This window comes from Amphiura filiformis, chromosome 2, assembly GCF_039555335.1.
Source record: "Amphiura filiformis chromosome 2, Afil_fr2py, whole genome shotgun sequence".
In the NCBI taxonomy this organism is placed as follows: domain Eukaryota; kingdom Metazoa; phylum Echinodermata; class Ophiuroidea; order Amphilepidida; family Amphiuridae; genus Amphiura; species Amphiura filiformis.
In genome coordinates this window covers 36458511-36485942 of record NC_092629.1, presented here as the reverse complement: position 1 = coordinate 36485942, position 27432 = coordinate 36458511, and the positions used below count along the sequence as shown (strand labels likewise).

General features: G+C 37.5%; 1 protein-coding gene across 1 annotated transcript; it reads left to right on the top strand.

The window, feature by feature from the left end:
• The first annotated feature begins 1273 nt into the window (after positions 1-1273).
• LOC140146154 (uncharacterized) lies at positions 1274-26057 on the top strand. Its single transcript, XM_072167912.1, has 5 exons — positions 1274-1449; positions 6731-6809; positions 10639-10682; positions 19491-19765; positions 24523-26057. Exons 2-5 carry the CDS (start codon positions 6746-6748, stop codon positions 24635-24637), a joined length of 498 nt encoding a protein of 165 aa, XP_072024013.1. The 5' UTR covers positions 1274-1449; positions 6731-6745; the 3' UTR covers positions 24638-26057.
• The last annotated feature ends 1375 nt before the right edge of the window (positions 26058-27432 follow it).

Below are 27432 nucleotides of genomic sequence, written 5' to 3'. Positions count from 1 at the left end.
AAAAACAACAATTTTGAAGAAAATCACAAAAAAGTGAGTTTTTGGCAATATTTGTTAGGTACATCATAACAAAAAACACTCTTTCCAAAATATTTTATTTTGTTTTTAGCTCAATCTTGAGGCTCCATTCCAAAAACAGTTTTTTTATTTTTTTGATATTGGCCTTATTGTTTGAGATATTGACCATATAAGGCATCAAAATGAACTTTTTAAAATTCAAAAACGACTATTTGCACAAAATGATGCCCAAAATCGGAAATAGACCAAAATATAAAAAATGAGAAAACCGTTTCTTGAGTCGATCATGCTTTTTACGATGATCATATTTGCTTACCTATAGATGCTGTATTTATTGAGTTATCGTGTACCTAAATCGTCATTTTACCGAGAAAATGAACATTGAAATAATGGCCGTTGAAGTTTAAAGTGGTCACATTTTGCACTTTCATCGAATCTCACAGGAGAATGCGTCAGTTTTCGTTTTTGTAACTTATATTACGTGAACATCGGGTAAATCCACAGCCCCTTGAGAAGTTTGAGCGAAATCCATTCATAACTTGATATTTAAATCGGGGAAAGAACTTGGAAAAAACCCACATTTTACGGAGCCATTTGACCACTAGGTTTTTGTGAAATCAGCGCTTCCGTGGTGTTTCCATAAGATGCGCCGCGCATGCAGATAAGCGTCGCGTATGCGTCGCGTATTTGTGCGTTAACAAATTGCGCGATACGCAACGCGATGAGTTGTTGCGCGCGTGTACCTTGCTGGTACAACAAAGATTTTCTTTCCTTTTCAATTTCAAACACGGGTGGAATAGTGAAATAAAATCCTTAAAATATTGCAGTTGGAGTTTACAAATCTGGATTTTCATTCCTTGTATTTATAAAAAACACAACAAGGTACAAACATATCAAAAAAACTCAATTTTGAGAAAGAAACAATGGCTAGAGTACACAGCCGCGTTAAAGTGAGCTTCCTTGTTGGTCAAATATCATTCGCTCACCGCACGCGGAGTTTAAATTCAGCTTATTTTGTAACTCGGCAGCCCGTGATCTATGGCTTGACGGTGCTATTGCAAATCCACGTGATTCGCTGCAGGGCGTATTTATATTTATTGGTTCTTTTACCGCATGTACAAAAATAAAGTTTACCTGGCGTGGACGCTGTGTGTTATGACTTTTTTTAAATCGGTGATAATTTATACACCTGAAACAATCTGATTGGCTAAAGCTTTCCTAGAAACAAGAACAGACTGTCCCTGGTTCACGCGGCATTTTAATGTGATAGCGAGGGAGTGATAAATCACATAAAATCAGCATAAATTGCAAGCCGTATTCAGAAGATATACTTCGTGTTGAGACATCACAATCTACCAGCCCTTTACACATCAGTCGGACCGAATTTGAGGAAAGTTCCTTGCCTGCCCAGTTTGAAAGTGAACTAAACTGGTAAGAATGATCTTCGTATCTTTATCAGTACTTAATTTTGTAAGGCGACGAATAAAAGCCTGTTCTACGGGTGGACGAACCATTCAAAAAGGGTCGGTCGGTCGGGCGTTTTTCTTCTTCTTCTTCTTCTTTTACGTACCTGGAGGCTAAAATTACCCTTAAGCGGCTGATTTTACATGATTCTAGCAAAATTAACTGTGGTCATTTTCTAACAGATAATGGTGATAAGCTGTGATGTTAAAAGAGGCCGAGCATTTTTTTTCAAAGTGTTCGTGACTCATCCAAAAATGAATGAGTGATGATGCTGTAGTACCGTTTCACCAACATTGGTTACAAATATGGTAAAAATCGGCTGATGTACGAGCGTATCTGTATTTTTTCCGAATTGTTCCACGTTAGTGGGGATTATGCACTTTCAGTTTCCCACGCGTTTGAACGGGAATTGGATTGCGTACTTTTTCAATGTCTAGTGAGCAAATTTCTTCAATATTTTGAGAAAATGATGTCAAATTTTCTATTCTATATTGTTTGGTAATAATGTCTTTTGCCAATAGTATGTTTAAAGTTGTAATTTTTTGTTTTTGATCGCAAAGATCGGATATTTTCGTTCCCGATTCGAATTCTGAACCCTTCGCAAGGGTGCCGATTTCGGCAGAACTTTGACGATAATTTTGCCTTAATTTTGTTTCAACCGAGTCTTAAATTAGCAAGCACAATAAGGTTGGTACCACTTTTATATACATTGATGAAATTTTAAAGATTTTTTTTCAAGTTTCTAACCGGCGCAAATCGTTAAGTGTGTATTTCCCATTGACATCCAAAATGGCGTAAGCCAGTCCTTAATATACATAGGTACGGCGTATATAGGACTGGCAAGCGAGTCTAGTGCACGTGCCATTTTTTTTACCTTGCGACTAACTCACTTATTTACAATGTATAAATGTATCTACCAAAAAAACGTTGACAACGTAAAGAAATCAGCAAGTTTAAAAAACCCACCTCGGCTCACTTTTTGAAACTTGGTCCCATTTGTAAAAGGTACTGATTTAAACTTTATCATATTTATATAAATTTAAAACATTTCCAGAAGTGTTATGTATCTTTAATGTGCAGATGCGATATTAATTTGTAAGCTTTCTGGAACGACCTGAAAGGTTATTATCTTGTTCTTGCACGGTAAGCCAATATCCTATTGTGTTTTGTTTTATAATAATCATGATTGATGATTGAATTAAACAAATAACACGTAGGCTTGTAATCTTGTTGGAAACGCTGTGTTCTGTTGAAATAAAATAAAAACACTGATTTGCTGTTGGTGTTTAAAATGGGACCAAGTTTCAAAAAGTGAGCCGAGGTGGTTTTTTTTAAACTTGCTGATTTCTTTACGTTGTCAACGTTTTTTTGGTAGATTTCTTTTCTTTTTATGAATGTAGCCAAGCAGCTCCAAGCTTGGAAAGTCATCAGGTTAGGATGTGCTCCATAAAACAAATAAAACGAAAAATAGATGTTTGAAGTTGCAATTCTGGATTCATGACAATAAATAATTAAACAAAACTTTATCAGTCGTGTATTTTTAAAACTTGCTTGTCACACGTGACTGAAATGTTAAGAGGCGTACACAATGATCAATATACATTTTAATATATTTTAATTATTCAAGGCAACGTAAATATGTAAAGAAAATGTAAATATGAACAACACACACCCAATGTTGACAATGCCAGAGAGACACAGAGAGTAAGTCCGATTTAGGCCTACTTCAAGTCGGAACTGGTAAATGCGCATTATATTTAAGCCTATACTACGGAAGCGTCTAAATGCCCCGAGTAGGCAATATAATCGTGTTTTAATGTTTGTGGTTCTTTGTAGCCCTGCGGGGCAACCTAGTTCGATATTCCTATTAAGCGGCGGTTGTCGGCGATCTTTCGTGGTTTATGGTTTTCATCAAACCTGCCCTCTATCGGGAGCTAATTTATAGTTTAAGCTTGTTGGATATCCATATTTCGTGGTTTCTGGTTCTTTGTAGCCATGTGGGGCAATCTAGTTGCATATCCAAATTTCGCTGTTTGTGGTTCTTTATAGCCCTACGGGGCAATCTAGTTGGATATCAATATTGAGCTGCAGTTGTTGTTGATCTTTCGCGGTTTGTGGTCTTAATTTGTTGGATATCCATATTTCGCGGTTTGTGGTTCTTTATAATCTGGCTTGTTGGATATCCATATTTCGTGGCTTGTGATTCTTTGAAGCCCTGTGGGGCAATAGTTGCATATCGAAATTCCGCGGTTTGTGGTTCTTTATAGCCCTGCGGGCAATCTAGTTGGATATCAATATTGAGCGGCAGTTGTTGTTGATCTTTCGCGGTTTGTGGTCTTAATTTGTTGGATATCCACATTTCGCGGTTTGTGGCTCTTTATAATCGATAGGCCTGTGGGAAATCTGGTTGGATATCCAAATTGAGCGGTTTGTGGTTCTTTGTAGCCCTGCGGGGCAATCTAGTTGTATATCCCTATTAAGCGGCGGTTGTCGGCGATCTTTCGCGGTTTGTGATTTTAATTTCCCTTATCAAGCCCTGCCCTCTATCGGGAGCTAATTTATAGTTTAAGCTTGTTGGATATCCATATTTCGTGGTGTGTGATTCTTTATAGCCCTGCAGGGCAATCTAGTATATATCCAAATTTCGCGGTTTGTGGTTCTTTATAGCCCTGTGGGGAAATCTAGTTGGATAACAATATTCAGCGGCAGTTGTTGGCGATCTTTCGCTGTTTGTGATTTTAATTTGTGACAATTTATAATATTTATTCCAAATATAATTTCAGTCTGAGCTGTGCACATAGCCACTGATAAATGTGTTTTAAATGACGAAGATATCATGATAGTCAGGCATGGTGAAAGCATCTGGATGGTGTTTGTTTGATGAAAAAAAATATAATAATCACAATAGCAATAGCAATAGAAAAAAAATATAATAATCACAATAGCAATGGATGTTCGAAATGGTGTTATTCTTGATTTATGACAATATATTGGTTAATAAAACATTAAAAAATAGGTGGTGGGAAGTTTCGAACTTGGGCAAAACTTCATAAGTGGATTAGAATTCCATGGCCTTAAGGGGGTACTACACCCATGCATTTTTTTTTGCATTATTTTGTGAAGAAATGAGAAAAAGAAATTGGACAAAGTGGTATGCAAAATGAAGGGCAAATCTTCTCGTTCAATTGGTGGCATCAGTATCAATGAAGCGTACATGATTCTAATGATATAAGCCAAAAGGTGGTACATCACTGATGTTTTTAATCCACTTCATTTTGGAAAGCTTACTATCAACGGATTTCGTTAAAATTTTGGATATGTGTTGCTAACACATTAGGGAAATAATGTTGATATGTAAAATGGGAATAAGCGGTCCCTGATCTCTTTTATGACTTCATGAACTTGGTGCTCCACAACTATCAAAAAACGAACCGGTTAAAATGCTTCTATTTTCAATGTTGAGCTATATTTTGTATTTTGAACTTGCGACAATATTTCACTGAAACTTAATTAAGCCATAGGTAACAGGTTACCACAACCACACTACAGCAATGTTGAAAAAGATTGTATTTTTTGTCACCCATACCACCATATTAGGTAGTTTACCGTAAGCTTCATTTTTGTGATTTTGGTAACTATTTTATATTTATTTGCCCAATTCATATCAACTAGGCAATCTAAATTGTACTCACCATTTACATCCCAAGGTATTTTAGTATATCCACCTCACATATTTCCATTATATATCCAGTAACAGACAAAATATCAAAATTGATGCCTCATTATGACATGTTTATATCACAGACTACCACATGTTGATGCCTGAATTTGACCTGAACCAATTGCCCTATACCCTGACCGTTGATGACCTTATAACATTTTTAATCTCTTTTCCTAACACCACATTACATAAGATAAATACATGGTGTACTATTAAATTGTCTATGTGTAAGAGATTAGGCCTATTTAATTTATTCAGTGTTATAATCAGTGAGTACATTTCTATAGATGGTATAACAAAGGATTTAATGTATCCTATTCATGCCCCCTACTTGAACATGTTGAAAAGAATAAATTATGGACAATTTATGGTTTGTTATGAAACAAACATCTGAGTTACCAGGATACATGTAAACAAAAAATATATGGGGCTAAAATGACTTACTATACAATGGTTTAAAACCACCTTTTTTTATTATTATTTTATTTTTTTTTTTATTTCACATGATCCGTGCATATATTGCCTAGCTATAAATGAAAAAATATTTTTTTAGACCAATCAAACCAATACATGGGTGTAGTACGCCCTTAACCACTTCGCCACGGGGACGTCCCGATATAACGACGTGTGAAAGTGGAGTATTTATTAATATGAATGTATGTCCGGAAAGAATAAAAGAATTGTGAAAAACTTGATTTTTTGGCGAATGGGATCCAGAATTTGTATGTAGGGTATCCAGGAAAACGCTAGGGTATATTTTGAAAGTGAATTTCAAAAAGTAGTGTGCCAGTGACAGCCATGTATGGCTGTAGCAGTGACGAAAGATTCTGGATATCAGTATGATTAGCTATGATTTTACACTAATTTTGGCTATGAAATACCGCGTGAAATAATACAAGGATGTTTGTTTATTATCAAACAATCGGATTGACTGTAAGATTGGTGTAACTTTTTGAATTAATGAGTTATTAAAATATTACACTTTGGACATCAAATAAGATTTAGCATGGTTTTAGATATATTTTGTATCCAGCGAAAAATATCACAGAACAATAGCGTTTTGTTTCGTGTAAATATAGTCCGCGGTGCATCTGTTTATTCTTCTTTATCAGTCGTTTTTTTTTAAAACTTGCTGGTCATGCTACCGCTTGACTCTAATTAAATATCACTCTAAGAAGTAAGGTGACCGAGTGGCATGCGACCCTGAACCTATCGGAATCACAGAGTGCATTAGTGAAGCGTGGGTTCGAGCCCCAGACTGTGGATTTCATCTACGTTTTTTCATCCGTTATTCTAGTTCCGTGTACATGTGCATGGAAAGGGATTTTTATTTTGCTGAATTTTTTTCTTTGTTCCCCACAAAATTTTTGTCGATATTTTTTCCTAAACGCCCATTCCGTAAATAACGATCGGTCCCTTATGGGTTAATATTGAAAATATTCGTCATTTTCTTCAGTATAGGGCATGCTGGTATACCGTTTCTCTTTTCGGGATTTCAACATAGTGTACGGTTCTGTTCTCTTACAGATCTAGACATCAGAGATGGAGTTGAAATCAGCAATTATATTCTCTTTGATGTTGACGCTTAGCAGCGCCTCGTTGCCTGGTAAGTACTGAATAAAATGTACACAATTTGTGCTCATTTTCAATTTTAAACAAGTCGAATGTTATTTCTATTCAATTCTGAAACAGAGCTAGAGAAACAATTCTGACCAAATAAAGTGGTCACGGACACCCGACCAGTGGCGTAGCTGGGGGGCAGGGGCGATTGCACTCCTGGCAAAAATTGCCTATTTGGGCCCCGCCCCTAGCGCTATTTGGGCCCCGCCCCCTAGCGTAAGGAAAAAAGAGGAAAAGGAGAGAGAGAGGAAAAAAGGGAGGAGAGAGGGAGAGGAGGGGAAAAAGAGGCGGAGAGAGGAAGCAGGGGGGGGGGGAAGAGATGAGGAATACATTAACTCGCCTACTAATCTTTTTCTAATTCCCTCCGCCCCCCGGAAAAAATCCCAGCTACGCCACTGCACCCCGCGGCGGGGCCTGCAGAGAGAGACGGAGCTAGGGTGTCAAGTACCACTTCAAAAATTGGAAAACGGGTCAACATTTTCAGGGTATTTTGATCATGGTGATTAATTTATGCATTTCACCTACATAAACATAAACTACTTCAACAAGTAAAATTACTGTGAAAATAATAATCATGATAATATATAATGTAGGCCTATTGTCAATTTCACATGAAACGATCATTTGAAAAACACATTCACAACTTCGTAACGATCATCCCTTGGTATGTTGCAACACAAGGTTAACGGGGCGGGGTTTGCAAAAAGGAACTTCGCAGTCAGGAATGGTTGGATTACTCAAAAACTTTTAACCGAATCTTTGGTTGATCATCATCAATTATACTGTCTAGAAAGTTAGATGTTGTTTCGTTATCAATTCATAAATATCATTATGATAATTTTTGACTGCACGTGCAAGCATTACAATGAAATAAAACTTCCTAAGCTTTTACATTTTTTATGGTTACTTTGTTTGATATTAAACGTTCAATATCATAAACTTTTAATGAATTGGTTGAACATCATAAGGGAAATTTGTTTCGTTATCACATCATAAAATATTATTTTGTTATGTATGAAGATAGAACTTTAAAATTTACGATTGCAATTTAAATTTTTGTTAAAAAAGTATTTACATTTTATATTTTTATGGTTATATTGACCCCGGGTATTGAGCGCCAATGTTCTGCTTCTTTTGCAGCCTCTTTGTCACACGTTCATGATAGGCGATAGGTACCTAACGTAGCGTACGCGCCTCTTTACACCTTTACGAAATACTAGCGTTGCGTTGGGGATACTAGAGAGATTGCGAAATTTACATGAAACGTGAAACGTGATACGGGAACGCCAACCACATGCTACATTAGTCGAATATCAGTTAGTATGCCCTCTAGATGGTGAAATCCATTGTTAATTGGTCAATCGTGGAATTCCCGTAAGGCGGTTACGTTGCGGTTGGTAGCAAAAAATGACGTTCCAAAATAACAAAAAAAAAGGCATTACAAAATGCAGAAATATGTTATGTTTGTCGTGTTATGAAGCGAAGCAAAGTATCCAATAGAACAAGTAGAGTCCGGCATGTAATAAAATCCATTTTGGGGGTTACAATTTGACCTAGTATAGAAAAGAAGAAGTGAATAAATTTCGATTTTTTTCGACGCGAATTCGAACGGGCAGATTGCCTATACATTTGTGTGTGGAGAATGCCGTCCAAAAATCATCTTGCAAAAAGGCGTTGTAGGCTAGATCGTGTCGTCTTACGGCATAATGCGGTATGAATGGTCTGTTTTGGACGGGTAACAGAAGTTCGTGCAAGTTCGCCATTGCTACTTCGTTGCGTTAAACAGCTGTCAAAGTGTTTTGCTTATGGATTCAGCAAACACCAAAATGTTTTAACACATTATAATGCATGTGTTTTTGGTTTTAGTTAAAACATTTTGATATCAATGTTGGCTGTATAAATATCATGAAAACTGTTTTTTAAAACGTGTTATACTGAAAAAAATAATACAACATTTTAAACCATTCGAAATGATATAGTAAAATATCTTTGTGGAGGTCACTTCAAATCATCCCCGAATCACATGGTTAAAGAATGTTCTCTGTATTCCTTTTAACCATGTAACTTGGGGTGATTTGAAGTTACCTCCACTTATGATGAGTCTGGTATTTATTTCTAGCTATTGTGTTAAATGAGACACATATGTAGCAGCCGACAAGTGCATCGTTTTGATGTGGATGTACACATTTGGCAAACATTTTGTGTATACTTAAGTCTATTATGTATGTTAGAATGTTTTGCAGCAAGTTTTGAAGAAAATGTTTTTTGAATGTTATTAAAACCGTTTATACCTTTGACCTTCACGTACCCTTTAACCCTACATTTAAAGTTTTCTGTAATATATTTATTTGCTGAGTAGTAAGTGAATTAGGCATATTAAATTATCTATTTTCATTTTGCATATGGGGTTTGTTTCTTGTTGTTCTAATAATATACACCAACGCCAAAATTTGTTTAGGTTATTTGGACAAATATCTTACACGTATATGATATCGCTAATCTGGACTAAATGATTAGAGCAATAGATACAGCCAGTCGTATTTGCATATCAATACCGAGGAAAGTGGGTTCGATGAGAGAAGATGAGAATCTAATCTCATCTTCTCTGGTTCGATGCACCCAAGGCGAATTAATGGGTGCTTCCTATATCTTTTGATATTTTTGTCTCAGCATAGCGCCACCATGAGCTTATTGCAATTGCGTTTAGATGTAGTCTCGGGTCAGACTGTATGCGGCTATCACGAACATACTAGGAATGACGAGCGTTAGGACCGACACAAACTGGCTGTGTAGGAGACTAGTTTGGATGTGAACGGCACTGATGACGTTCTACCACACAATGTCGTAATACGTAACCCGTATGGCGTTAGCAGTGAACGCCTCTTCGCAATCTCTCTACTTACTATTATTTCCTCTTACTTAACAAAAAGAAACGAAACATGTTAGACTTAAAATTCTACCAAATATCGACCGGGTTTCGAACCAGCCACCTATGGATCCATAGTCGAGACGCCGTTTATTTATCATACTTATTGTTTACGGAATAAAGCGCATAGTATATTACCAATGAATACGTATATAATCTACGATCAATAATAATCCTAACTCTAACCTTAATCCTAACCCTAATCCTAACCCTAACCCTGACCCTGAATAAAATAATTCTGCTCCAACAATTCCACCCCATATTATATACCATTTCCTAACAATAGTAACCGAAATGGTAACCTAAGCTTTATTTCTTTTTATTTGAAACCAATCCATTTATGCAGTACGATTTTACACCTCTCCCACTGCAATAAATATTCTTTACATTTCCAAATCCTTCTTTGCTTACTATGCTAATGTTACATTATTGTTTTAAAGGAAAACAATCCAAACGGTGACATTTCAGCACATCACATCAAAGCTCCCATTGAGCGCCCGTTCCTTTTTAAAGGAATTTGTAATTATCTTTTGATCCGCCGTGAAAGAGGAAGCCCCGCCCCCAGAGCAGTTCTTCTGGGGTGAACCAAACTTGCCTGGTTATCAAATTAATAGGTGACAAGGTTATCTCTGAATTTGACAGGTGCTAATTGATATTTTAATTTTATTGCATCAATTAGCACCTGTCAAATTCAGAGATAACCTTGTCACTGAATAATTTGATAACCAGGCAGGTTTGGTTCATCCCAGAAAAACTAATCTGGTGCGGCTTCATCTTTAAGGCTCCTTAGGCAAACAAAATCGCTAAAACGAGCGCTTGGTCATTTGGGCACTGGAGAAAAACACCCCATGTACTATCCTGATGTTATTATGTATATTTGTATTCGCAGAAGATCTCTTCCGGAGTCGCAGATTCATTATTGAATCCGCTGTGGTATGTATTGATTCACAGTGGTAGGATATATTGCGTAATTATTTAAACAGCCGGTGTTTATGGGGTGTTAAGAAGTTTGGGTCAAAGGTCAATAAGGGGTCATCTCCGGTCTGAAACCTTCAAAATGTCTCATCTCCCACAAATAGCACAATTATGCCACTATCACTCACACATGTATTGACATTAGCCATTGTCTATGAGTTGTTCACATGGGATTAAATAATGTCAGTATTGCAAACTAATTTTGATCCAAGCACTTTTTCTCGGTCACGGTTGTTTGATGTATATAGAATTGGCTTCATTATTAACTAAATGAAAACTATAGATGGCGCTATTTATCCTAAATCATATTTCTTTATTTGCAAGGGGCAGGTGATTAATATTGCCATTAAAAAAGCTGGTATAGGTGAAACAAGCAACAAGGAAATAAACAATAAAAGGAGTCGTTTGTATTAAAAGCTTAAAAGAGTAATTTCCAGTAACTAAATAGCGCCACCAATTTTGTCATTAATAGATACATTTTATATCCGAAAAAGCTATAAAAATGCTATAAAAGTGAATAATTTTGTAAAGAGGGAAAATTAAAGTTGAGAATGACTCAAAAGCATCTGTATACGTTAGCTTGATATCACATTTAGCTGTTCAGCAGTGGACTTCGGGTATATATATAAATGCGCATTTATAAATGCGCACGTGACATCTACAAGTCGCCATACCGTGTTCAACGATGTAAGGTACCCGGATGTGCACAAATTCCACACGCAAAAGTATAGGCGAAAATGACAGGTTACAAGAAAAATTGGTTTTGCAAAATAGTGGCATTGATTGCAAAGGGCAAAATAATTTGACCCGAAACATAAACTCTTTATTTGGATTTTCCATCACGGAAAAAAAAAAATTTATGACGGAAAAGCTAGATATAGCTGATTTAAAAAGTTATATTTCATTATTTCCGTGCTAAATGGGCGTGGCAATTGGCCATATTGATGACGAAATGTGATTCTTACTGGCATTAAGGTCAGAACTGGGTAGCTGCCGATGATGTTATTTGATAATGTTTGCACGTAGGGAACTTAGGGGGCTGTCGTTTTCTTCGGAAGGAAGGGGACATGGATTTATTTATTTGGGAGTCAAGATAAGTACCCCCCCCGTAGCGCCGCCAATGAACAAACTCTGACCCTAATTTTAACTCTAATTATAACGTAAATTGAGGAAACTATAACTTTAGCCCTTTTCGGTATAATGACCCTCTCAAACTAAATAGGCTAGATGTCCCCGCCCGACCTCCTCAATTCTAATTTACTCATTCGCTCGCAAATGGACAAAAACAAATTCAAAATGTGTTTTAAGCACCTTTTGTGTCCCCCATGCTAAATCGGTAATCTGTACACCCTTTGTCACCCTTTGACGTACAATTTAGAGTATAAACACATAGATGACTGTACATGATCTAATCATCCCGGCTGGAAGATGTTGATGAAGACTCGTATACTATACATAACGCTCATACGTTATATGACAATGTGACGTACAATCACGTATTGAATGCATGGTTTGAGGTTTATTCAGCTAGTAAAGCGCTCCACAGACTCCGAGTATTGTACGTACAATATTGTATGCAACATATCTACGTTATTTAATCTATTGCCATTCTATTTCCAGTAATGTTTAAGTTCTAACGAATGTTTGATGACGAAAAATCGATAATATGTTACATGTAATATCTAGTAGAAATATATTATCGATTTTACGTCATCAAACATTCGTTAGAACTTAAACATTACTGGAAATAGAATGGCAATAGATTAAACAACGTAGATATTATGTTGAATACAATATTGTACGTACAATAAAAAGTCTGAATACTGCTTTAGTTCGATCTCGTCATACACATTATTGTCATGGTATATTGTAATTGTATACGTCAATTTTGTTCAGTTTGATTCAACCGGCTTATAAAATTTTACTTTACACGGAAGGGGAAAGTGAGCAAAAAACAATTAATTTATGAGTGTAAAAGGGGGGAGGGGTGGTTTTGGTGGAAGGGGGGGGGGGCAAATAATATTTATAAAATTATAAGTAAGGCGAGAAAGAGAGAAACCCTGTTCTATGGGTGAACGGACCTTTCAAGTAGGGTCGGTCGGTCGGTTGGTATTTTTTTAAAAATTTTTAAATAACCCAAAAAATCACAAAAATCTGTAAATAAATTTCAACTTGAGAAAATACACAAAAAAATTGTCCTGAAATTTCCGATTTTCCCAATTTGTTCAAAATAGAACAGGGTTTTCGTTTTTCGTCGCATAAATTAATAAATAAATAAATAAATAAATAAATAAATAAATAAATAAATAAATAAATAAATAAATAAATAAATAAATAAAAATAAATAAACATTAGTTATGTTTGTACATGGGGGGTGCTGTGCAATAATCATGATCCTTTGATATCCATGATTTATCCTTGCAAATTTATAGCATCGAACCTCCAGCCAATGTTCCTTGCCAGTGCTAGCCACGAAACAAGGTCACAACTGTAGCCACTCCTTCAATGGTCGCCAATTCAGTGATTGACAGTGATGTAATGCAAATATGGCGCTGGCCATCTGGTCACGTGCGCATTTATAAAAGCGCATTTATATATACAACCGAAGTCTATTGCACATACTAAGGAAGTCTGATTACCTTTTTGAAATAGCCGAGTGGGCGGCTTTTCAATGAAATATTTTTGTGTAAAAACTGAAGCATCCTATGTATAAAGGAATATATATATATATATATGAATATTAACTGCACATCATAATTATATAACGATTCGTCATACCCAATTGTGGAACAGTTGATTTCTTTCAGGAGGCGGAGAATTTTATTTCAATTTTATATACGCCAAAATATATTTTGAATTTAATGAAAATTAAGACTGAAAAGATAGTGAAAATTGCATGTAAACATTACATTAGACCCCGCCAAAGATTACTGTTTCGTTTTTATGGTAATCTAATCTTTTATTTCCTGAAATAAACTTTGGGGTCTAATGTGGATTTATTTTTATATAGGCCCTAATTGCTGAAAACCTCGAACATCTATACAAGAAAAATGGTAGGCTCCCTATACATTGCACTGAGAAAGACTTTCAGGTACCGCAAGACTAGGACGATTCGCCCCTCTATACCGTGCCCATGTGGATGATCTTGTCAATCAATATGACACTGTGCTGCGGGATCTCCTTGACAGGCATGCTTCCCTTGTGGAAACAAACTGTCATTGTCAGAGCGAACTCACCTTGGTACACGGATGAGCGTCGGTTAGCAAAGAAAGCGACGAGCCGAAAGAAAGTTTGTCAAATCTGGACTCAAGGTAGCAGGCCTACACTGAGCAGTGTAAATAAGACCAAAAAGACTGCTAAGCAAAACTACCATCGCTCGCAGGCTGCAGCAGTAAAGAACTGTTCTGTGTTTTTCAGTGACAGTCTCTGTAACCCGACCAGTGAGCTCTACACTTGATTAATCGGATCCAAAACTTTCATTTACTGAGTCATAATCTGATTGCAACAGCTCTTTCGCGAAGTTTAATTTGCATTGATCTCCACTGATCTGTTCAAGAAATGCGTCGAAAGCCTGCTGCTAGTTGTATCTATAGGATGATCAATCTATCATCAACCCTCTGTATGGGGTCGACGCCCATCGGTTTGTGAGAGACAATGGCACCATCCAATACATCCATTATCCATGTGGCATTTCTCATTACTAGTGCCACCCTGCTTCACCTATGTACTGTTAACAACAACCCCGGCTTTGCCAAGAATCTTTCTGCATGTTCATGTAGAATTTACAAGTATAACATTATCCAAGATCCAGCTATACGTAATGACAATCTATGTGATGGAGTTCACGTAAACATTCTAAACATGAAGTATAAACCTCTGGTGAATGAAAAACATTCCAGAAATCAATCCTTCTATACCTGAGTCTTCTTCTAATTGCAAACTCATCTGACATTGAACTGAATCCAGGCCCTAGATCTCCGAAATATCCATGCCAAATCTGTCACCGTGCTGTTTCCTGGAAACAACGTGGAGTTGCATGTGATGATTGTGAGAAATGGTATCATGTGGAATGCATGCATATGGAAACAGGAGTTTTTGAATGCCTTCAAAATGTGTCCTGGCATTGTGTCAACTGTGGCATGCCTAACTTCTCCTCAAGCCTGTTTGATACAACTACGATAATAGAAACCAGTAATTCTTTCTCTAGTTTGGACACAAGTAGCACCTGTAGCAGTGAGCGGAGTAGTATTAGCTCTGTTAACAGCCCTGGTTTACCTTTGTCATCATCCTCTCCTACTGTTCACAGTAATAAGGGAAAGACCAAGCCCAAGCCATCCGCACCAATGAAAATTCTCAACATCAATTTTCAAAGTGTCAAAAATAAGAAAGAGGAACTTGGCAACTTAATTGACTCTGTAGACCCAAGTATCATCATTGGCACAGAGACCTGGCTTAACAGTAGCGTCTATAGTTCCGAGATATTTCCACCATCGTATGAAGTCATCCGTAAAGATCGTAAGGATGGATATGGAGGTGTTTTACTTGCCATCCGAAAAGATTATGTCTTTGACCGTATAGAAACTGTTGAAGATGTTGAGTCAATTTTGTGAAACTCACCCTTGACAAAAACACTGCTCTCATTGTGGGTTCACTATATCGCCCGCCAAACAACAATCTTGAGTACTTGGAAAAATGTGCTCCCAGATTGAAGAAATTGCCACCAAATTTCGCAATGCTGTTGTATGGATCAGTGGTGATCTGAATCTCCCGGACATCAACTGGACTACTCTGACAATCGACGGACATCAGTACCCCTCAGTCTAAACCAGCGTTTCTTGGACCTGCACTCTGACATCGGCCTGGAACAAATGGTTTTATTTCCTACAAGGAGAGATAATACGCTTGACCTATTTTCTACCAACCGCCCATCCCTTGTTAGCAGATGTACTGCGTTACCAGCACTGGGTGATCATGAGCTAGTGTTTGTGGAATCGAGCGTTACTCCTAAGAGAAGAAAGCCGGTGCCACACAAGATTTTTCTGTGGAAAAATGCTAATATTGACAATATGAAAGAAGAATGCCTTGTCTTTCAAAATCAGTTTACTACCAAGTACACTACCAGTAGTCCCATCCAGCCGATGTGGGCAGACATCAAAACATGTCTTCTCAACATCCTTGATAGAGGTATACCTTCCAAAGTTGCCACTACAAGATACAATCAACCTTGGATCACAAAGCAGGTTAAAAGACTCACCCGGCAGAAGAAGCGTAGCTTTAATAAAGCTCGGCACTCTAAGAAACCAAAAGATTTTGAGAGATACAAGGTTCTTAAGACTACATGCAGATCAGCTTGTAAGAAAGCATACAATGATTATGTGACTAATATCATCTCTCCAGAATCTTCCTCAAATCCCAAGCGCTTTTGGAGCTTTATTAACAGTAAAAAATGTGACAATGCCGGAGTTTCCCCATTGAAAGCTTCCAACGGTATCAGCTACTCTGATAGTACAACCAAGGCAAATATTTTGAATGATCAGTTCTCGTCTGTATTTAACATGAATGAGGATGAAACCACCATAAAAGACAAAGGATCTAGTCCTCACTCAGTCATGGATCCAATCATCATCCATCCTGATGGTATCCATAAACTGCTCGCTGGTCTCCAAATCCATAAAGCGTGTGGACCAGACGAGATCCCTACTAGACTGTTGAAGGTGCTGGCAGACGAGCTTACTCCCGTCATCTCTTTGTTCTTCCAAGCTTCTCTCAACCAAGGGATCATCCCAGAAGATGGGAAGAAAGCCAATGTTGTGCCAGTTTTCAAAAAAGGTGACAGGAACAAAGCTGAAAACTACCGTCCCATATCGCTGACATCTGTCACATGTAAACTTCTAGAACATGTCATCTGCAGCAGTATCATGCGTCACCTCGATAAGCATAACATTCTCAACGATGCCCAGCATGGCTTTCGCAAAAGACGATCATGTGCGACACAGCTTATACAAACCATCCAAGATCTGGCAAAGAGCATCGAGAGTCGAGACCAAGTGGACGTCATCCTGCTCGATTTCTCAAAAGCATTTGATCGAGTTCCACATTTGAGACTTCTTCACAAACTTAAGTTTTATGGCATTGAGAACTGCACATATGCCTGGATTGCTGATTTCCTGAACCATCGCTCTCAGCAAGTGATCCTGGATGGAGCCACATCTAGATCATCTCCTGTCCACTCCGGGGTCCCACAAGGCAGCGTGCTTGGGCCATTGCTCTTTCTCCTCTTCATCAATGACTTGCCTGATGTTATATCACCTCAATCCACGGTCAAGTTATTTGCAGATGACTGCATCCTCTACCGCAAAATCCAGAAGGAGGAAGATGCAGCTGGTCTTCAGCATGATCTCGATCAACTGCAGAAGTGGGAGAAAGATTGGTTGATGGAGTTTCATCCCCAAAAATGTCAAGTGCTCCACGTCACCAAAAAAAAGAAGATCTACAAGATACCATATAACATTCATGGCCATACACTTGAAGAGGCAGACGGTGCTAAATACTTGGGCATCAATATCCACCAAAATCTCACCTGAATCCCCACATTCAGAAAGTTGCTTCAAAAGCCAACTCTACCCGTGCATTCCTGCAAAGAAACATCAATCAGTGCCCTAGGGAGACCAAAGTCCTCTGTTACAAGACACTTCTGCGCCCTGTAATGGAATATGCCGGTGTTGTCTGGGATTCGCACTCCACTACTTACATCAGGAAACTGGAAATGGTACAACGTAGATACGCCCGCTTCGTCTTCCACGACTACAGAACTACCAGTAGTGTCTCAGCCATGCTTTACCAACTGCAATGGCCAACCCTACAGGAAAGGCGTGCCCAGGCTAAAGTGGAAATGATGTACCGCATTGCTTACGGACTTGTTGATATTCCACAGTCCTACCTTGTTCCAACTGTGATGCTACGTGGGCACTCAATGAAATATCATGTGCCATTTGCCAGGACAAATGTTTACCAACATTCATTCTTCCCAGATGGAATCAGGCTCTGGAATGCACTTCCCCAGCAGCTTGTTGACAGCACCTCCCTGGAATGCTTCAGAGGGCAGGTGCAGTCCGTCCAGCTCCGCTAGACGACTTCCATTTTTTATCGCACCTTAGATGTAGTCAGCACTGTAAATTTCCTGCACCCACCGTGCAAAAAAGTACGAATATACGCTATGTGCGGACTGTACTATATTGGAAGAAGAAGAAGAAGAAGAAGAAGAAGATCTTTATCGTCAGGAACCGTGCCATCAAGCTTTAAATGGGCACGTGTAACCCTGCTGGTGTAGAAAGCGACTCTTGACAAGAATGTGCATAAAAAACTCGGAAAGGTGTTGGAGAGATGCTGTTTCGCACAGATTATTTCGCAAGCAACAACTTATATGCTGAAGCGCAATCATCCTACCGCATCAACCATTCAACCGAGACTGCGTTGCTACGTGTTCAAAAGGACATTCTTCAAGGTCTATAGCAATCAGGAAGCAGTGCTTGTCTTGCTAGATTTAAGCGCTGCTTTCGACGCTACCATGAGATCCATCTAAAGCGCCTTCAGAAGCGCTATAGCATAATGTGGTGTTGCACTTTCTTGGTACCGATCTTACGTAGCAAAATGAACCCAAACCTTTGTCTGCGGAGACTCTGAGTCTTGTCAGCACAAACATGTTTATGGTGTCCCTCAAGGTTCTGTGGTAGGGGCACCATTGTTTACGTTCTATAGCGCTCCACTAGCGATATTATCAAGAAGAACAACTTTGACCACCTAATGTACGCGGATGACACCCGTAGCTACCTCTTATTCAAGCCATCTGAGAAAGATTCTGCTATGCGCCGTATTGTGCGTGAAAGACATCAACATCTGGGCTGTTGCAAACAAACTCCAGTTCACGACGAGAAAACTGAGGTTTTGCATGTGACCTCCCGATTCAGAACCACCATCGGTCTTCTGCCTATGACAATTGACAACTTCACTGTAAACCCTTGCACAAAAGCTCGCAACCTGTGTGTGACATTCGACAACCATCTCGCAATGGAATCCCACATTGCTAACATCTTGCGTGATGGTTGGACATGTATACAAACTCGGTAAGATCAGAAGCTTTCTGGACACATCATCAACTGAGAAGTTGATTCACGCGTTTGTGACTTCCCGCATTGACTCTTGCAATTTGCTCGCTGGCTTGCCTGACATTAAAGCAAATCCAACGCCTTCAAAGGCTGCAAAACGCAGCTGCAAGACTTGTTTCTCGTAGTAAGCGTCGTTGTCACATCACACCAATCTTCTTCCAATTGCATTGGTTGCCGGTATGCCAACGTATCCAATACAAGATACTCCTCTGCCGATCTTCAAATGCCATCAAGTGCTTAGCCATCGTATCTGAAAGAACTTATCAAACGGTACGAACCCGTTCGGCCCCTCCGAGCTGCATCACAGAACTTACTTCAACACCAAACTGTAATGTTACACGTACCGTGTCATTATGGAGATAGAGCATTCGCGGCCGCCGCACCTATCCTGGTAACATCTGAAATATCACTTCAATCGAACAATAATTTAAAACAGCTATCAACAGACCATGAGCTATCTTTTCAGCCAATACTAGGTTTGCTAGGCTTTGTTGAACATCTAGCATTTCAGTTTTCTTGAACTCAGTTTCTTGCTTATCATTTTGCATGTTTTGCAAACTCAAGTAAATCGAACTATGTTTTTTTCCTGTTAACATCAAAGCCTAATGCCGAAGCTATCAAAGCTTTAACGGACATGGCTCATTATCATAGATACCACTGGATAGCTCTAAAAATAGTAGGCGACGAAGTGGTCGTCGATGCTGCACATTCCAGAGTGGCTTCACCACCTAGCTGGACGTGTGCTAGTGACGCCTTACTTGAAGAAATGAAACACCTTGATATGCCTGCTTCTGAGCCGAGGTTTGTCGTGTTTCATGGTTGCTTTGATCGCGACGGGGATAAGCAGGGCGCACCAATCCTGGATTTATGGGACTGGTGAGTATGGTGACGTATCACCGTAAAAACAAGATACATACGCACCAATATGAACCTCGCGCCAATCCATCCGTGTTCAACGTATAAACGAATCCAATTTCACGCATTCCTACACCTCAATGACAGCCATTACTGGGTCCCCATTAGGTCTAGCACCTAAAATGTGAAATGATGTGGCCTTGGCGGGGATATTAAACTGCATTCCATCACCGTGTTACACGTAGACAAAAGAATGATGAAAGTTTGCAACACAATACAATTCAACATCGATTTTTAAGCGGATTTAATCCACCCAATTGGGCAGTAACAACATCAGTTTTGTGCAGACGGGACCCAGTAATGGCCAACTGAATTCTGACCATCACTTGGCCCGTTGGATTCGTCTATACGTGACGTATATTTTATTGCTTAATCATTGGAGAAATAGGTAACCCTGAAAATAGGGACCCAAAACTATTAGATGTACGACCCCAAGTTTAAAAAAAATTGTATTCCTCATTTTTTTTCTCATCCATTTGACACCACCCCGGGGGTCATACTAGACACCATTGACTCACCTTAAAACCCTTTGACCCACCATGACATCCCTTGACCAACCATATTAACCTTTGACTTACGATGACACCTCATGACCCACCATGACACTCCTTGATGATCCATGATACCCTTGACCCGCTATGACACTCCTTGATTCACAATGACACCCCGTGACACCCCTTGACCTACTCTGACGCCCTTATCCCACCATGTCACCACCCATTCACCTACCATGATACCCATTGGGCATTGGCCCATCCTGATATCCCATGACCCACCATGACACCCGTAGACCCATCCGTCTTTCCCTTGACCCACACATGGCACCCTGATCGACCATGACACCTTTTTACCCTCGCGAAACACCTTATCGTGGATTCGTGACACTTGAGAATCACGGACCTAAAATCAAAATGACAAACAATTCTGTTTTTAAAGGGCATATCTATTGCAAACACAAGTTAAACTCCATTCGAAGAGAATAATTATTACATTACAAGTTGACACTCGTTGCAATTTTTTAATGCGTCTTTCTCCTGAAAAAAGAGAAATTGTGTTGGTAAAGTTCGGGTTCGTACGGGTCCTTCCCCCGTTCGAAGCGAAATTAATTTTCAAGGCAGCGGGCTGAATGACGTAAGTAAATGAAGAGGAAACTATAAGGGAGAGTGGGGTAATCCCGAACACCTTTTCATTTAAGCATATTACTACACATTAAAACAACGAAAGATAGAATAAACCATACCAGGGTGGGATTACCCGCCGTCCCCTATGTTCACGATAACAGGTCTTTTCATGTTCATTCATGTATAAATGCGCGGCCTTCAATGGTCGACAAAAGGTTAGCTACCGGCCCATTGAAATTGTTTATTTGCATTATTTTTTATTTTTTAATCCAAATATTTCTCATGATGTTGATATATACTGCGCCAATAAAGTATCCTTACACTTGGGAAATTAATCACAATTTCAAAACTGATCAATATTAGGGTAAATTTATAGATGCACTATCTAATCCTGCACATTATGACACCATGTTGAATCCAATGTGACCTCAAGAAGTAAAGTTACAAGCAATTGAATAGACGAAGGTCCAGTTTTAAAAGTGACAAACTGGCCTATACAAGGCGCAAAAAGATTCCAACAAGCGCAACAAAGAGACAACACAGTTTCTTCAATGAAGCGTTATTAAAAGCAGTTTTTATTTCAGTTTTTACTTCTCGGTACTTTCAATAACTTTCATTTTATTTGTCAGTTCTTTTGTTTCAGTTTTCTTTTGTTCCTTTTGTTTTAAATTAAAGCTAAGCGCATAAATTAGCCATTCACCACTCTCAAACCAGATGTCTAGTCTGTGGAGTTTTGAATAGGCCAGTTTGTCACTTTTAAAACTGGACCTTTGTCTAATCAAATGCTTGTAACTTTGTTCTTGAAGTCACATTGGATTCAATGTGGTGTCATAATGTGCAGGATTAGATAGTGCATCTATTAGTGTCATAATGTGCAGGATTAGATAGTGCATCTATTAAAAAACCAAATCTACCCCAATATTGTTCAGTTTTGAAATTGTGATTATTTTTCCAAGTGTAAGGATACTTTATTGGCGCAGTATACATATGAATTGTAATATCACAATAATATTCACTAATATATATAAAAAAGAAGCGGCTGATTTTATCCATATGTTTAAAAACCATTAAATTTGTAATACTTGATTCGGAGTTTTTTTCTGGGAACAACAACAGTATACTTTCTGTGCATTGAGAATGTTTACAGTCCATTCTTTTAATGCGGGCACATCTCATTTCTTGACGTCAAACTTTATCGAAGTAACTCACCGCTTACAGTTGGTTTTTGCGGAATATCAATTTTAAACGTCTTATTTTTTCAAAAAAGGAGTCATTTTTATTGTCCTCATAATATTAGCTTGCCAATGATATGATGTTGTCCGAGCAATATGTATGCCCTTTAAAGGAATTTGATCAATATGTTAATAACTTTTATTTTCAAATATAAGTGACGTTATTGCTTAAGCTTGGGAGAAATGAGTAACCCTGAAAATATGGACCCAAATTTTATGATTTTTCTTATAACTATAAAACTATTAGGCGTACGACTATTATATCGTTTGGACCTATAGGTCTAACGATATATTGAATCCAAAAACGATTTGTATGTTTCAAGACCATCGTAACAGCATTAGTGTCAAGGTTTGAGTTACTGCATATGTTTTAAACATTTTGCTGTGGTAATGTTAGACTATGCCATAGTCGAATTTTATTAAAAATATGTTATTATTAGTCATGATGAACCCATTTCGTTGAACTCAAAATTATACTGATGTTTATTAATTTGAATTTTGAATTTTAAGCAGAACTTTACCCCGGGACTTTGCTCTCTAAAAACACACTGTCAAGCATACTTGTTTATCAGTCCATTAACCACAAGTACTAAGGGAACAAACCAAAAGATCGCTGCCGTCCTATAAACGTAACTAGTTTCGTTTCTCGGCCGACCCCCTCCCTCCCTGCCAGAAACGTAATAATGTGAAATGTTGAAAATTTTGACATAATAATAATGATACATACTTCAGACCGATGTTTTTGTCCAAACGTAATCGAGTATTTTTACCCCTCCCCTAAACGAAACTAGTTTCGTTTATAGGACGTCATCAATCCTTTGGTTTGTTCCCGAAGCATGGTATAATACAAGACGCGCTAGATGTTTGATGAGAGATTAACTTTCGCGTCAACACAAAAGCGCCGCAAATACCACAGATAGTTGTGTACGGTGCAGTTTAATAATGGTAATGGCGCGGGCCCGGAAGATTTAAACCATAGCGAGATATGGGCGACCAATCACAAGGCAGATCCATTTAAAGATGCATTACATCATGGCCAATTTTAGTTAGGCCAGAAATTGGCGTAACTCTCCATAGAGTCCCGTGTTAAAAATCTTAACCGCAAGGCAAAGTCAGTAGTCCACTTGGGAAGCTAACAAACAGAGGGAGTGCGGTGACTGAAAAGATCAGATACAGATGTGAAAATCTATCAGTTGCACACAAATCAATATAAATCAGAGTTTTATGCTTAAATGTAATAGCCAGAGTATGCAAAATGGGCAAGTGGACTACGGAGAAGTCTATGGTAATGCATGTGTAATGAATGATTTGTTGTACTGTAATTTGTGGAGTATAGTGTTTATATCTATCTGTTATTTATTTATTTATTTATTTATTTATTTATTTATATTTATTTATTTAAGGCCAAATTGTCATTTTCACAAAAAAACCCGTTCAAAGTAAAAAAACCCCTGATAATGTCTTTTTACCATTTTGAAACTGTTTACTAGGAAAGTCATATCAACTGTCAACAATAACAGGGGGGGAGGGGTGTGATCAATCTTAATCTGGGATCTTAACATCAATTTGGCCTACATCTTAATATGATTTAGTTGATTAGAATTTTACTACCGGTACAGGCAATAGCCACCCGCTAACGGTCATTTATTATCAATCTGATACATTTAGTATTCATTTAGTATTCATTTAGTATTCATTTTAGTATTCATTTAGTATTCATTTAGTATTCATTTAGTATTCATTTAGTATTCATTTAGTATTCATTTAGTATTCATTTAGTATTCATTTAGTATTCATTTAGTGTTCATTTTAGTATTCATTTAGTATTCATTTAGTATTCATTTAGTATTCATTTAGTATTCATTTAGTATTCATTTAGTATTCATTTAGTATTCATTTAGTATTCATTTAGTATTCATTTAGTATACATTTAGTATTCATTTAGTATTCATTTAGTATACATTTAGTATTCATTTAGTATTCATTTAGTATTCATTTTAGTAATCATTTAGTATTCATTTAGTATTCAGTTAGTATACATTTAGTATTCATTTAGTATTCATTTAGTATACATTTAGTATTCATTTTAGTATTCATTTAGTATTCATTTAGTATTCATTTAGTATTCATTTAGTATACATTTAGTATTCATTTAGTATTCATTTAGTATACATTTAGTATTCATTTAGTATTAATTTAGTATTCATTTAGTATTCATTTAGTATTCATTTAGTATTCATTTAGTATTCATTTAGTATTCATTTAGTATTCATTTTAGTATTCAACCCGCATCACTTAAATACACCGAAAATACGAGATGCGATTGTAGGCCAATTATTGCCTTTTATTCTACTTTTATTTTCAGGAGCCCTGACAGCGCCAGAACCAAGACAAAAATGCAATACAGCTCTACGTCTGCTGCACTAGTGCAAACGATGAAAGATAATCGTCTTCTTTGCCAGTTTCGCGGTGATTTGTAAATCAACTGTAGTTTATTGATGCACTCGTAACCAACATTATTTGTTTCCTCTTATTATAAATGTTGTATGGTACTGATTCTGCCCACCCATGGCGGGGGGCCCCAACAGTTGCCTTTTTTGGTTTCATGCTTTTGCTGGGCTACCACTTCTTATTTTGCTTGCCTTTTTCATCACTCTTGGTAGTGCGCAGCACTTGTTCCTTTTTTTAAACAGAGGTATCGGTTGGGTCCTGTTGTCGTGGTGGGGCAGTATTATTTAAATCTCATTGTCATAATCTGCTGTTCTTGATATTCGCATTGACAACAAAGTTATTGATCAAGTCTCTCACACAAAATTCTTGGGTATCATCATCGATGATAAACTATCATGGGCTGATCATCTTTCATACATCTCAAGCAAAGTTGCCCGAAGCGCAGGTATATTATCTAAGCTTCGTTATGTCCTTCCATCTGTCATCCTGAAGTCACTCTATGACACCCTTGTGCTCCCCCCACCTGAGTTATTGTAATATTGCTTGGGGTAGAGCTGGGTCTTCACGCCTAAACCCTCTCTTATGACTTCAGAAACGTGCAATCAGATATTTTCGAGCACATACTGGGCCTTTGTTTGCCAATCTAAAACTCTCCGTCTGGATGATATAAATGAACTTTATACAGCTATCTTTATGTTCAAAGCTCACAATTGCTTGCTTCCTGCACTTTTTGACAACTATTTTCAATATAGTGCTACAATTCATAGTCATAATACAAGGCGTGTGAATAATTTATATCCGCCTCGTGTTCGTTCTAATCTTGCTGCTAACTCGATTAAAGTGCATGGAGTTAACATTTGGAACTCCATTCCCATTTCCTTCCAAAATGCCACATCCACAAGCTCCTTTAAACATCATTTTAAGAGCAATTTGCTTTCTAAACCGGTTTACCAGTAATTATTCTTTGACTCCTGTTCACATCTTATTTTTTTTGTAAGGTCTTGTCTTGTCCTGTTTGTATTTGTATTTTCGTTTGTACTGTTTGCGGGCAACCCGCACCCACGAGCTTGCTCCCCGCGTGTTGCCCCACAACTTTATTTTAGGTTTTTTTATTGATGCCCCTCATAATCTTGTCTCAGGCTCACTCTTGACCTGTCTCTTGCCTTTTAATAGGTTGTTTGTTCTTACGTGATCGCATTTGACTGTCATCAGTGGGCCTGTGATCGGATTCACTACTTTGCTTTGTATGTAATTGGTTTGAAAATTATGGCATTTGTCATTTATACTATGTATTTTTGAAGTTGTGAAGTAAATGTTTCTTGAATTGAATTGAATTGAATATATATATTGGTGACCGTAATTAAGATGGGGTCTGGTGGACCATGTCTGTATGTTTTTTCCCCTTCCACCAGGTCCAAGTACAGGTGAATAAAAATGAAAAAAAAAAAAAAAAAAAAAAACACACAAAAAAAACCCCCAAAAAAACTGTCTACCGGGTGATTCATTCATTTTGATGCTATATATTCTATGATTATAGTAAATGGCGCTATAGGTTTACGATTTTCTTCTGCTAGGCCTACATGTGGTAAATTTGTGACTATTTTTACATTTTTCTCAAAAAATAATAACACACTGGTAAAAAATTTATGTATATTATTGGGGCAAGGAATCCAATTACTACACTGAAATTTCAGTGACTCAAGACAAGCGGTTTAGTATGTATGATAAGAAATGAGGTACATTCTAGCGGTACCTCTATTCTTATCACAAATAACATACCGCTTGTCTTGAGTCACTGAAATTCCAGTGTAGTAATTGGATTCCTTGCCCCTATAATATACATAACTTTTGTTACCATTGTGTTATTAGTTTTTGAGAAAAATGCAAAAATAGACAAACATTGATCGAGGGGCGTAGTACCCCCTTAAAGGCTTAATGTACGATTTCCTTCCAATTTTAAATTTGTCATTATATACTCAAAATGCTGAAATCATACTAGTAATAATGATCGGGAATGGTTTCTGTCCATTTTGAGCTGAAATAACGAGGTAACGTGAAAGAAACACTGCTTGTTATTTTGGCCGTTTAACACGCAGTTCTATGGGCGGACATAAAGTCATAATTTCTTGAATTATGACTTTATGTCGAACTTTGCTCTGTTTACCTACAAACACAACAAATTTGGCTGATTCCATTTAGGTGCAAGTTGTGACATGTGTAAACATTACAAATATGCCAAAAAATCAGGTTTGAAAAAAATTAACCAAATTCATATTATAAGATCGTACATTATGACTTTAAGGGCTCTGGTATTATGAACGTTTCGACAGTATTTTTTGTGAGACACGAGAGCACATGTCGACATATCGAATTGAATTCCGAATACGAGGAATATCCTTCTAATATCAAATAATTTAAGATTTTTTGAAATTCGCGATATAATACAAATTTTATGACAAATTATTAAAATTTGATATTTTTAAATTTTTGATATTAAACAGTCCTCGAAGTAAACTTTCTAAATCTAATGAAATTGGAAAATTTTGACATTTTATATTGAAGATGTACATTTTTCCCCAAAAGACCTATTTTTGTTGGTGTTTTGGGAATAAAACACATATCTTCAATACGAAAGGTCACAATTTTCAGTTGATCGTCGGCTTTTCATCCCAGCTATATACCCTATAAGTACATATCGTTAGATTTATGAAGTTTACTTCGAGGACTGTTAATAAAAAATATCAATTTTTAATCATTTGTCATAAAATATGTATTATATCGCGAATTTCAAAAAATCTTCAGTAGACAGTAGTGTTGTAAACCC

Coding starts and splice junctions, on each gene's coding strand:
- LOC140146154 (XM_072167912.1), top strand. CDS start 6,746: ATGGAGTTGAAATCAGCAATTATATTCTCTTTGATGTTGACGCTTAGC. Junction 10,683..19,490: donor TCATTATTGAATCCGCTGTG/GTATGTATTGAT, acceptor TTAACATCAAAG/CCTAATGCCGAAGCTATCAA. Junction 19,766..24,522: donor ATCCTGGATTTATGGGACTG/GTGAGTATGGTG, acceptor TTTTATTTTCAG/GAGCCCTGACAGCGCCAGAA.